Here is a 12475-nt window from a genome sequence, read left to right as displayed (position 1 = left end):
CCTCAAATTGGTATTCTGTATTAACAGGTTACTTTTTACGAAGAAGCCCTATCACTTAACTCAAATTCCTATTGTATCACCACTTACTAGATCCAGCAGTAGCAGTGACAAGCTCTTAATTCAGTGTTGCTATGGCTAAATAATGATTATTACCTTATTTACAATACACCTCCATCTTTTGCAAACAGTTCTGTGCCTCACATCTGTTTCTTCCCCATCCTCTTCAGGACAGGCTTCAATGCTATGCCTTCCAACATCATGAAAAGTCACTGCCCACACTCATCACTTATGCACTTTATCTACTTTACCAATCCCATCTGCTTTGTTCTTCAATCTCAATGCACAAAAGCAAGGAGAAGTCACAGTTTCTGTACTTGTAGCACAGAATAGGCCAGAAGCTGAGCTGAAGCAAAGCGTGGCAGCAAGTTACAAGGACTGACTGACTGATGGTGTTGCCAATTAATACACTGACCAGTAGCAAATTATTTCAGGTCTGAAGTAATTACTCTTTGGAAATAACTGCCTGTGTTAAAATATTTACCAGATGAGGAAGGGTATATCTGACTGGTTGTACCAAAGCAGTACACATCACACACTGCATTGCAGGATGTCCCACAGTTTGGGAAAATTTGTTGCAATTACACTGGAACTTATTATACAGGATTATCAAGGGAGTGAAGGGAAAAAATATTTCCTCCTAACCACAAGGCTCAAGCAAAGCAGGGGGAAAAGTCTGAAGATGATTAACAAATCAACCTATGAACTGCCTAAGATAGGATGCTGCTGGCAAGCTACTCACTAGAGTATCTTTCACTGTTTTCTACATACTTTAATCACAATAAATCAGTGCTTTAATAGTACTTCATTACCTACCTAGGACATTAAACTTTGCAAAGAAGGATGGAGACTTCAGATTTAGCAAGGGTAGAAGAACAGCGATCAAGTAAAATGGCACTGTTTGTGATTTGCTCCACCACTCCTCGAAGAGCTGAAAACCTGTACTGTTGCCAGAAGAGAACATCACACTCCCATTCTGTGGTGGGTGATCACTAGCAGCATTTGGACAAATGACTAGAAAGGAAAATAAAAATATACCCAGATGAAAAGGATTTCACTTGCACATAATTTTCACAGCTAAGAGCCCATAATTTCTGGAGTGTGCTTTACCTCTAGGGACAAGAGCCAAAAGCAAAGTTCAACAACTCATGTCTTATTTTCTGTTTGTTATCAGCTGCTCAGTGCTACAACTTCCCTGCTATGCACCTTGTACTATAAGCTGAGCAAAACAGAGACACTCATCTGTTTGTAGCCTGAGTTTTAACACACAGATTCAAGATCACCTACCTGGAACTATATCCTGTGCCTGCACACATCTGCCTGAATTCAGACAGAGCAACACACCTCTACATTTGACTGCATCCTTAGCACTGTGATCTGTCCTTGGACTCTTAATATCATATGAGCAAATACAAACACATCTATCTACAAAAGAACCTGCATTACCACATGTTGCTCTGGGAATAAACAAACAGCATGACAAGAAAGCTATGACTACCAGTGGCAGGTAGTCATAGTCTAAAACTTGTGTACCAAAGCAAAGATACTGTCCTCTTGGTGACATATCAGGTTGTAAGTAAGTCACTTCTAGACAACAGAAGTAATTTAAGAAACATACGCACAATTCTGTGAAAAACAAATGTCAACAAAACCAAACAGGCAAAAAAGATACCCTGGACAAAATATGCATGTCTGCTTTTGTTTAATATTGGTGTTTCTTTCTAACACACATCTACAAAGTTATGTGTTGAAATATGAACCTGCCTTACAGTTCTCATAATTTCTCCTTTCTAATCTTGCCATCCCACAGTGTTTTGTAGCCTGCCTCCCACACTGCCCTCATAAATATTTTGTTACAAAGGCAAAGGTGTATGAAGCGTTCTAGTTTCTTGAGACCATTATGTAACTTTCAGTATTCTTACTTCCACTGCATTACTTATAAGAGGATCATTTCACAGACCTTGAAAAATGCTTTTTTTTTTTTGCTGTCTCCTTGCTACCCCCAAATAACCTGTCAAGAGTCATCTGACAATCTGGCAGCTCTTAACTCTGTGTAGCATCTGCACTGAATCTTCCAGAAAGTGGAGGATGCTGTGGAATAGTGGAATACGGTTTTCTAACTTTACGTTACACCTTCTACTGACAGAAAATGGGATGAAAAAGGAGAAGCAGGAGAGAGCATAAGAGAAAAAAACACATCAGCTGCTTCAGGTGCCTTGATGAGGACTTAAGGAGAAACAGAATTCAACACCAGCTTAAACGCAAATGAACTGGTTTTCTGAATTACTTCTCAGTTCCTTTGCCTGACTCCGAATAGCTGCTCTCCAGAAATATGATTACAGCTAGCATGACACAGCTGTGTGGTTGGTTCTGAAATGTTTCCATATCCCTGTGAGAGCTTAGAATAAATAAAATTTTCTGCTTCATAAAATGGAACTACAGATCAAGCTATTTAGTACATAAAGACAGAAGGATCTGAAGGTGATTATCTGCTTTCACTGTGTTATATTCTGCCCACTCGAAAACTCTCAACAGATCTTCGCTCTTGAATGCAGTTTCTTGCCTTAGTTGTGCTGGACACCTGTTTCTTTCTGTGTTCAGCGATCAAAAAAATCAATCAATCAATCAATCTTGCGGAGTTATTGAGGAACAAGGATGCCCCAGCTAAGAATTTTCAACAGCAAACAGACTTTCTGTGCCTCAGTTTCAGGGTGCAAAAGTTGAAATTCCTTAAGGCAACTCCTCATCACACAACTGCTAAGTGATCTAACATTTGTGGCTTACCTAGCTGGGTATACACTAACTTGTGATTTGTTTCTTACGCCTTGCCCTGCTCCTCCACTGTTGTTTTATCTTCAGTCATTAATCTTTCCAAGTGTGGTTAATTGTGGAAGCAAAAACCAGACAGAAAACATTAGTTTTTTAAAAATGTAGTCAGAACTTAGTTTATACATTTTATAACTGAAAAGGGGTTAAAATATATTCCTGAAAACTGGCTTGAAACTCCCTCCCCTCTAAACTACTATGTGCTTCTTACCTTTGTTACTTCCATTTGTTCCTGGAACAATATCTGTTACATTGATATCATGAACAAAGTCTGAAAAGAAAATAAAAAAAAAAGTCTTATTAACAATGTTCTGATCCTTCTATTAGGCTTTTACCTGTTTACTTAACAAAAATTTTAAGGAAACATTTTGAAAAAAACTACATCAGAGATGCAATTAGCACTCCCCACTTTCAGATGGGTATTTTTAAGGATCATTGTACTAGTTCGTTCTCAGCAGTTCTCTATCCATCTACAAAGTACCCAAGCACACCCTTCCAACTACTCATTCATGTTCCTCCAGCACACTTGTACATGTCCTAGCTCCTTTGTCTGCAGAGCTGCACAGTCGATTACTGAGGAGATAAATCTTAAAAATGTGCTTCTTTCAAGTCAGTAAAAAAAAGAAAAAGGTGCACTCAACTACGACCTTAGTCCATAAGTCCATAAAATATTATATGGAAAAAGCTTCCCCTACTCATTTTTTCCCATCTTTTTTTCAGATCCTGAAGGATGCTTTTTTTTCCATATTGTTCTTTAAATAAGGATATTTCTGGAAAAAGGTTTAAGTCTCAGTGTCTACAGTCATCTCTCATAGTATTTTATTTCAACTGTTTTCCTGTGCTACTTTACTGCAAGTAAAGATATTTTCAGGTTCCTCCAACTTGGCCAGCAGAAGAGTGCTCAATCTCCTTATATCTATGTAAATGCAGATGCATGTAGAAAATGCCCATCAGGCTGGAAATTTAATCAGTATATCTTTGGTTAAAATTTGCTTCTGCTGCGTGTGGGTGTATTATGCACAAAGAAAATCAGATAGGGTAAAAGGCTTCCAATTTTTAAAGCAATTAAGAGCAGCTCATTTCTCATGCAGAAAGCAAAAACTCTCATGGTAAGAAAACTGTATTTTATGTTACTTTCTTTTATTTATTACGCCCTGAATCACTACTGAGTTTCATACTTACTGATATCACTTCAATACACAAAACAAAAAGAAGATGCAATTAAAAACATCTATCACCTCATCACTTTGCTAGTGTTTTGTGATGCTACTTAAAGAAAGTATCCAGTGTGAAGCCATCAAATGATATTGTAACTCTTACAGAATTAGATCATTTTAAAATTAGTTACAGACAGACTAATTATGTTTCCTCCATACATAAAGGTGCTTTAAAACTACCAATTGCATTTGTGAATTTCTGCTTTGAAAACATGAACAGAAGTCAAAAGTGGGTCACCAGGGTTAAAAACAAAAAAAAGGTAATCTGAATGTGCAGTACCCTGCCCTAAGATAACTTGGAAATGCATTACTGGAACATGTCACTGGACTAAACCTAAAACTTATTTAAATTATTAATTAAATCAACATAAATAAATTTAACACAAAAATCAAATGAGTGTGACTGCCACAGAGCAAATAACTTGAGTAAAAAACTTTCAATATAGGTGAGAAAATAACATGCCATGCTTGTGAAATAGCAGAATTTCTTTTCCTAGAAAAGGACCTATGTGATCATTCTCTAATTTACTTAATAGAATACACATTTTATGGCTTAGAATAACTTAAGATTAAAATGCTGTTATGGTTCTATGATTTTTGTTGTATTATTAATATTATTAATATTATTAATATTTGTGCTCTTGCCTTCAGTGACATGTTACTGGAGTGTTGGGAAGGGGGGATGATACTGAAGTGAGGCTTTCTTGAAGGCAAGAAAGTAACTCCCAGTACTCCACATGATGTTATGATGTGGAATATTAATAATACAACAAAAATCATAGAACCATAACAAATGCCAACCTTATTAAGAAAAACAAATTGAATTATGAAATGGCCTTAAGAACATATCACAGAATCATATAATTGTAGGGGTGGGAAGGGATCTCTAGAGATCATCGAGTCCAGTGATTAACAGGCTCCCTAGCTCAGGCTGCACAGGTAGGTGTTCAGGTGGGTTTTGAACATCTCCAGAGAAGGAGACTCCACAACTTCTCTGGGCAGCCTGTGCCAGTAATGCAAGTCAGCATTCATTATTCAATAAAGTAATGTGTGTCCTTCAGGGATGGTGAGTACTCTTAATTAAAACTTTGCTTAGGGGGCATAAGCATCTCTGCTGTTATATGCCTCAAAAGAGATTTGTTAATTACATTTGTAACAGAAAGTCTTAAAACTCAGTCATGCTGTTCAACACTATGCATATTTGCAAAACTCACAATTCCATCCTTTATTCCCACAACTCTACACACGTCGATTGTAACCACAAAAGTCTCTGCATGTGAAACTAATGAATATTAGTTACTGCCAGACTAAAAATTATTCTTTCACTATGCTATTGATCATAATAACTCCACTAGGAGTCTACATGGCTATATACATATGTATATGCTTAATTTACTGAAATCTAGAATTAAACTTTTTTTTTTTGCCTGACAGAAAGGGACCTTGATGGGCAATCGGCTGAATATGAACCAGCCGTGTTCTCAGGTGGCCAAGAAGGGCAATGGCATCCTGACTTGTATCAAGAATGGTGTGGTGATAAGGGTTAGGGAAGTAATCCTCTCCCTGTACTTATCACTGGTGAGGCCCCACCTTGAGTACTGGGTTCAGTTTTGGGCACTGCAGTACAGAAAGGACACTAAGATGCTGGAGCAGGTCCAAAGAAGGGCAGCAAGGCTTGTGAAGGGCCTGGAGAATATGCCCTGTGAGGAGTGGCTGAAGGAACCAGGGCTGTTTAGCCTGATGAAGAGGAGGCTGAGGGGAGATATTATTGCTCTCTTGAATATCTGAAAGGTAATTGCAGTGGGAGTGGGGTTGGTTAGTCTCTTCTCACTGGTGACAGGTGACAGGACAAGGGGAAATGGCCTCAAGCTGTGCCAGGTGAGGTTTAGATTGGATATTAGGGAAAACTTCTTTACAGAAATGGTTGCTAAGCACTAGACTAGGCTCTCCATGGAGGTGGTTGAGTCACCATCCCTGGATGTGTTTAAAATCTGTCTGGGTGTGGTGCTCAGGGACATGATTTAGCTGTGGGTTGTTAGAGTTAAAGCAGTATGGCTTGGTTATGGTTGAACTCGATGATCATGAAGGCCTTTTCCAACCTGAGCAATTCTATGATTCTACAATACTTAAGTGGAATCTTTTTTGTAAACCGGGATTATTTTGAATAGTTATATCGGCACAAACGAGGGGGTGAACATATGAAGTGGAAAAAACAAGAAGTTAGGATTGAGTTAGGGAATTACTTTTTTTTACAGTTCACCAATGAAAAAACATTTTTTAAACTACATCAAGAAGCCTGTACTCGCTTCCAAGCCTGCTAACTAGTACATTGTCATTCATGAGAAACACAATTTTGAGAAAATGGCTTTAAAAATATCAAAGTGACTATGCTCATAACTCTACACTTGCTTATATTCACTTGACTTTACACAGAATATAACAAAAGCAAGACTGAGTATATGGGACAATCCTTTCTGACAATCCTTCAATCAAAGTCTTTAAATAAGACAGCTATTTAACTGAAGATTAATACTTACTGTATATAAACTTTCCTGTGTTGAACAGAAAGTTGGACATAAGCACCCAATAAACAACCATGGCTCCAACAAGAGATACCATTGAAAATAAGAGGCTTGACCATTGACCAAAAGATCCAAAGTAATACTTGCAAACATCTGGGAATTCCCAGTTCGAGGTGTCTATTAAAGCTGAAGAAGATTAAAACCAAAAACAAACAAACAAACAAACAAAAACAGATTAGAAATCTAAACAAAATGTTTTATTATATTAGGATCACTAGAATTCTTCATAATTCTACAGAATTCTTCAGAATAATTCTTCTGAATTCTGACACAAATTCATAGGGTTCCCAAGGGCTAAGAAAATTGCTATTAAATTTTAAGTATAACACTCAGAACACTGTTCTCCAAATAGACTACATCATTAATGTTGCTTATTCCACACAGGCAGCCTGAAGAGTTAGAGGCTTTAGCCTGAAGAACTGCAGTAATACTACTACTTTGAGTACTTCTAGAAGCAGTGGCAGTAAGAACAAAAAAAATGCATGCTTCTGTTTGCAGCTAAATCTTTCTGTAGGAGTTACAGTAGAGTACGCCATACCATGAACTGGTCTTCCACAATACTTGGAAATGAGCTGTTGCAAATTGGAGCAGTAAATCTTAACTGCCTTCATTTGAAGGAGACACGAGTTTTCAACAACAGAAGTACATTCAAAGTAGATATACTGTCAGTGACACAATAATACATAAATTGCATCCATCACAAAATGCGGAGTACATAAGTGCCTTCAGTTGTGTGTATTTTAGAGACAGCAGAACTGCAGCTCTCAGATGGCTAAATGATAGTAAAGTACTTCATTCCTTTCTAATCAGAACCAGTGTATTTTTAATAGACAAATATTTGGGTAGTACAGGCATACAACAAATGCTCAAATATTAGAGCTCTGTATTTCACACTTTGTGGAAATATTTGCATTACAAAGCTTACGTATCATTTTCCGTGATTTCACAACTCTGTAACAGCAATAAAGTGTCAAAATGCCCATCAGTATGATCAGAATGATTCCAGAAGTAAATCCTGCCTGTTTAGCGGGAAAAAAAAACACACTATCTGTATCAATAACACTACAGAAAAATGAAGAGCAAGCCATGTTGCCAAAAACATTTTCGTAATATATTTTCCGTATTCTTACCTGTTTTATTCCCCATGGGATACTTAATATAGATGTACCCATCATTGTATTCCATATCACAAATCTAGGAAGAAAAGTTAGTTAGTCAGAGAATGATTTAATAAATACTTCTATTCCATAATATTTTCTTAAATAAAATATGGAACACTAAAAAAATGCATTTTATGGCTACTGTATGAGAAGGTGCTTGACATACATTGTCACTATACTGGAGTTTTTACCATAGCCATCTGTGCAACTGTCAACTTTAAAAGCAGTTCCTAATGGACTATATACATAGATTTCATCGGGAGCTGGAAGTACATGATCAGGAGCAACCTAAAAAATGAATACAAAGGAACAATTATTAGTAGCATCACAATAAGCATTACCCCAAATACAACAAGTCAACTGTTGTAAAACACAATCTTTCCATAAAAAGCATACTTTGCAAAAAAGAAAAAGGTGGACATTTTTTATTTTTAGAGCATTAAGAGCATTAAATCTACTGGATTCTTAGCTAAGCAGCAGAAAAACAGATTTTCTTTTGAAAGAGACTGGTAACATACAAAACTCAATCACTGCAGATGATCGGTGCTTAAATCCTTCTTACAGAGGAGATAAGTACATGTCTGAGCAGCCTACGTTCATAGGTTCATTACGTTGGAAAGGACCTACAAGATCATCTAGTCCAACCATCCTCCTATCACTATCCCTACCCAACTACTAAATAAAATCCTTTAGCACCTCATCTAAACGCTTCTTGAACAGCGCTAGGGATGGTGCCTCAACCACCTCCCTAGGCAGGCCATTCCAGTGCCTGACCACTCTTTCAGAGAAAAAGTGTTTCCTCAGGTCTAATCTAAATCTTCCCCGGCGCAACTTGTGGCCGTTCCCTCTCGTCCTGTCATTATTTATCAGGGAGAAGAGGCCCACCCCCTCCTCACCACAACCCCCCTTCAGTAAGTGGTAGACTACAGTAAGGTCTCCTCTGAGCCTCCTCTTCTCAGTCTAAACAATCCCAACTCCCTCAGCCGCTCCTCATAAGACTTGTGCTCCAGGCCCCTCACCAGTTTTGTTGCCCTTCTCTGAACACGCTCCAGGGCCTCAATGTCCTTCTTGTAGTGAGGGGCCCAAAACTGAACACAGTACTCGAGGTGCGGCCGTACCAGAGCTGAGTACAGGGGGATGATCACCTCCCTGCTCCTGCTGGCTACACTATTTCTAATACAGGCCAGGATGCCGTTGGCCTTCTTGGCCACCTGGGCACACTGCCGGCTCATGTTAAGCCGAGCATCAACCAACACCCCCAGGTCCTTTTCCTCTATGCATTCTTCAAGCCATTCTGCCCCAAGCCTATAGCATTGCATGGGGTTATTGTGGCCAAAGTGCAGGACCCAGCACTTGGTCTTATTGAACCTCATCCCATTGAGCTCAGCCCAGCTATTCAGCCTATCCAGATCCCTCTGAAGGGCCTCCCTACCCTCAGGCAGATTGACACATCCTCCCAACTTGGTGTCATCTGCAAACTTTCTGAGGGTACACTCAATCCCCTCATCTAGGTCATCAATAAAGATATTAAACAAGATGGGCCCCAAAACTGACCCTTGGGGGACACCACTCGTAACAGGACACCAGCTGGACTTAACTCCATTAACCACTACCCTCTGGGCACAGCCCTCCAGCCAGTTCTCCACCCAGAGAAGAGTGAACCTGTCCACACCACGGGGAATACTGTGGGAGACCGTGTCAAAGGCCTTGCTGAAGTCCAGATAGACTACATCAACAGCCTTTCCCTCATCTACCAGTCTGGTCACCCAGTCATAGAAGGAGATGAAGTTGGACAAGCACGACCTGCCCTTGGTGAACCTGTGCTGGTTGGGTCTGATCCCCTGGTTGCCATGCACGTGTTGTGTGATCTCCCTCAAGATCATCTGCTCCATAACTTTCCCTGATACCGAGGGACCACTCTTCCAAAATTAAAACTGTATATTTTCACAGATGGTAAAGACATAAGAATTTGATCATGACTTGTGATAACAGGAAACCTTGTTAAGGCATTTAGCTAGGAGATATCTACTTCAAAGCAAACTACAGATATATTTCCCTTCCACCATTGTTTGTACTTCTTTTATATACCTAGGCTGTGGAAGACCCAGCATTCAGTTAATCTGGCCCTGTCTTTTGTCTCACCAATGCCTTGTCTGCAGGAGATGTGAGTCTGCTATAGTAATGAATCCGCTTATTCATTGCTGAAGCTTCGTCAGAGACTCTTTGCATGTCATCATTGGTGCTGACTATGTTTGTAGGCTCCACATGAAATGGCCTAAAGGAGAGGGATGAAAAATGAAAATAAAGGGAAACTTTTAGCAATCCTGTACTGTGAGAGATAACATAATTCAGAGAACAGCTTAGAATAACTCAGGTCATGTCTGCCGTTCACTGACACAAAACAAACACTGTGAGAGAAACTATCAAATCAATATATAATCTACATTGCTCAGATTCTGCACAGCAACCTAACATCAAAATTCAGACCTAATATCCAGTCTGTTAGTTCTCAGCAATGAGTCACATAGAAATCCAGCGTTAATGAGCTTGGCCAAGCATAGCAGCATTTATAACTTGTGTTGCCAGAACCAGCAATGAGGAATAGAGCTAGAAACAGATGGTGCGAGTAATACAGAAAGAGAAAAAGAGAAATGAGCAGAGGTAATGAGAATCGGCTAAAAAGAGGCTGGGAACTAATAAACTGAGCCAAAAACTGCATAAAATCACGTTAATGCACATGGAACCAAGCCCAAATAAGTCAATGTGATCATATTATTTTTAAGCCAAAGACACCGGGACTAGAATTTGCCTCTGAACAGTATATGTCCATTTTCAGTTCTGAATCACCTTCAGATTTTCTTCCAAATTTACAGTAATTACAGAGATCAAGACTCCCAACAACAGATGCCCCACAGTTCAGGCATACCCTCTTGAACGGATGTATAGAACAGGCAGGTGGCCTCCCTTTCCCTCTTCTCTAGTTATACAGATACTGCAGGTATGGCCACAGCCACCAAAGGAGAATGCACCCACCCCCACCAAAGTTTTCTCTACCTGTACCTACACAAGGAGCAATTAACACACTTACAGCTCTTAAAGCATTCCGCACTGGCTTTTTTTTATCTTTTCTCTTTTTTTTTTTGAAAAGGCTTCAGAAAATGAAGGGGAAAACGCTGATTTTGTGTATGGACTTCTAGAATGTTCCTATAAACAATTAAGATTTACGTTCTACATCTAACTAATAAGAAAGAAATTTTAAGGAATAGTTTTTAATGATTGAGCCTGAAGTGCACATAACTACCTAATTCCACGGGTGTTACTTCACGAACAAAAATACTTATGGATTGTCAGCTTTAAAGGACTTAATTTTTTTTAGCTCCAAATTTACTGGGTTGATCCAATCATTGAACAGTGCTGAAAAAATATTTAATTAGAAGATCTGTAAAATAAAGATTATTGCTATGAAAACAGGAAACACAGTATGTCTGAATGCCCCAAGTGAGCTATTTTTTTTTATTAAAACCCAAAATAACACTGTAATTACACTTCGCTAATTACGCAGTTGCTGCACAGAACAGAGAGCTTCATGAAGACTATTCTTGCTCCAAGTCAAGTTAGTATTATTAGTACATTCCCTAAATCTTTCACTGATACTGTGAAAAAGTTACACTGAGACTAAGTCTACATTCTGCTTTAAAGCAGACAGACCTATGACAATTATTTTTTTCACCAGTGTTCAACAACTGTTGACACAGCCACTAAAGGAAGTTATTCCAGATTGGAATACAATAGGAGATTATTTTCTAAGGGAACTCAAGTTAAAGCCACAGATTATCTTGCTTTGCCTCAACAGAAAACATGAATACAACGTCCTATTTTATGGGGATGTACTGCAAAAATGTAGCTTTCAGTAGGTAGGAAATTCTTTAAATTTAATTTTCTTCTGTATTTTGAACATAGTCTGGATTGAATGAGCAATTTGTAGACCACTGTAAAACAGAATAGCATGATTAGGATTAAACATGTGGGTGATGGAAACAAAAAAAATAACCCCAAAGAAATTCTGTATAGGCTGCTGCTTTCTGCTTAGAGGAGTATGTGGTTAATGTGGACTTATGTCCACATTAACCACATAAGTCACTAATGAGTGACTTCCCCTGTCACTGCCTTCTGGTGTGCATCATCTGAGACTGATAACAATCTAAACCAGTAATTCATTATTTCTTATTTTCCCCTCAGGATACCACTGCACATCCAGTCTTACTGAGTACGTGACTACGATAAAACAGACTGATCTGACATCAGTTTTACAGTTGCTGCAGGTCTCCTTGAAAATGCTTGCAAGTTAGGTAGGCAGACTGGGATATAATCTTCCTCTTTGATCTCACTGGGTGTAGGTAGCACTCTTGTTTAGGATCAAGGCCATTACCCAGTCCCCTGTCATACTCAGATCAAAGACTGGCTGTAGGGCATAATGAGGCATGTCCAAGAAGCTCTCAGAGTGTACCTTAAGATTTTCAAAGCCCAAAGGAGGTAGGACGCATTTGGGCTGCACTTACAAAAATCTCTTAGAGATCTTAAGTTTAGTAGCCAAGCAGTCTGTACATTCAAGCATCTGCAGTTGCAACAGATT

The 12475-nt window shown here is 38.9% G+C and overlaps 1 protein-coding gene across 1 annotated transcript in view; it reads right to left on the bottom strand.

The window, feature by feature from the left end:
* SLC38A9 (solute carrier family 38 member 9) overlaps positions 1 to 12475 on the bottom strand; it is a 44118-nt gene that overhangs the window by 21445 nt on the left and 10198 nt on the right. Inside the window, exons 3-9 of the mRNA XM_065739874.1 lie at positions 9985 to 10117; positions 8009 to 8130; positions 7813 to 7876; positions 7608 to 7701; positions 6638 to 6808; positions 3095 to 3154; positions 874 to 1071 (exon numbers count right to left, since the gene is read on the bottom strand). Coding sequence (XP_065595946.1) covers positions 874 to 1071; positions 3095 to 3154; positions 6638 to 6808; positions 7608 to 7701; positions 7813 to 7876; positions 8009 to 8130; positions 9985 to 10117 — 842 coding nt within the window. The remainder of the gene's footprint in view (positions 1 to 873; positions 1072 to 3094; positions 3155 to 6637; positions 6809 to 7607; positions 7702 to 7812; positions 7877 to 8008; positions 8131 to 9984; positions 10118 to 12475) is intronic.

The sequence above is a fragment of the Cyrtonyx montezumae genome, unplaced genomic scaffold (assembly GCF_038088225.1).
Source record: "Cyrtonyx montezumae isolate F1298 unplaced genomic scaffold, pur_monq_1.0 scaffold_25, whole genome shotgun sequence".
NCBI lineage: Eukaryota > Metazoa > Chordata > Aves > Galliformes > Odontophoridae > Cyrtonyx > Cyrtonyx montezumae.
This window is presented reverse-complemented; position numbering and strand designations above follow the sequence as displayed.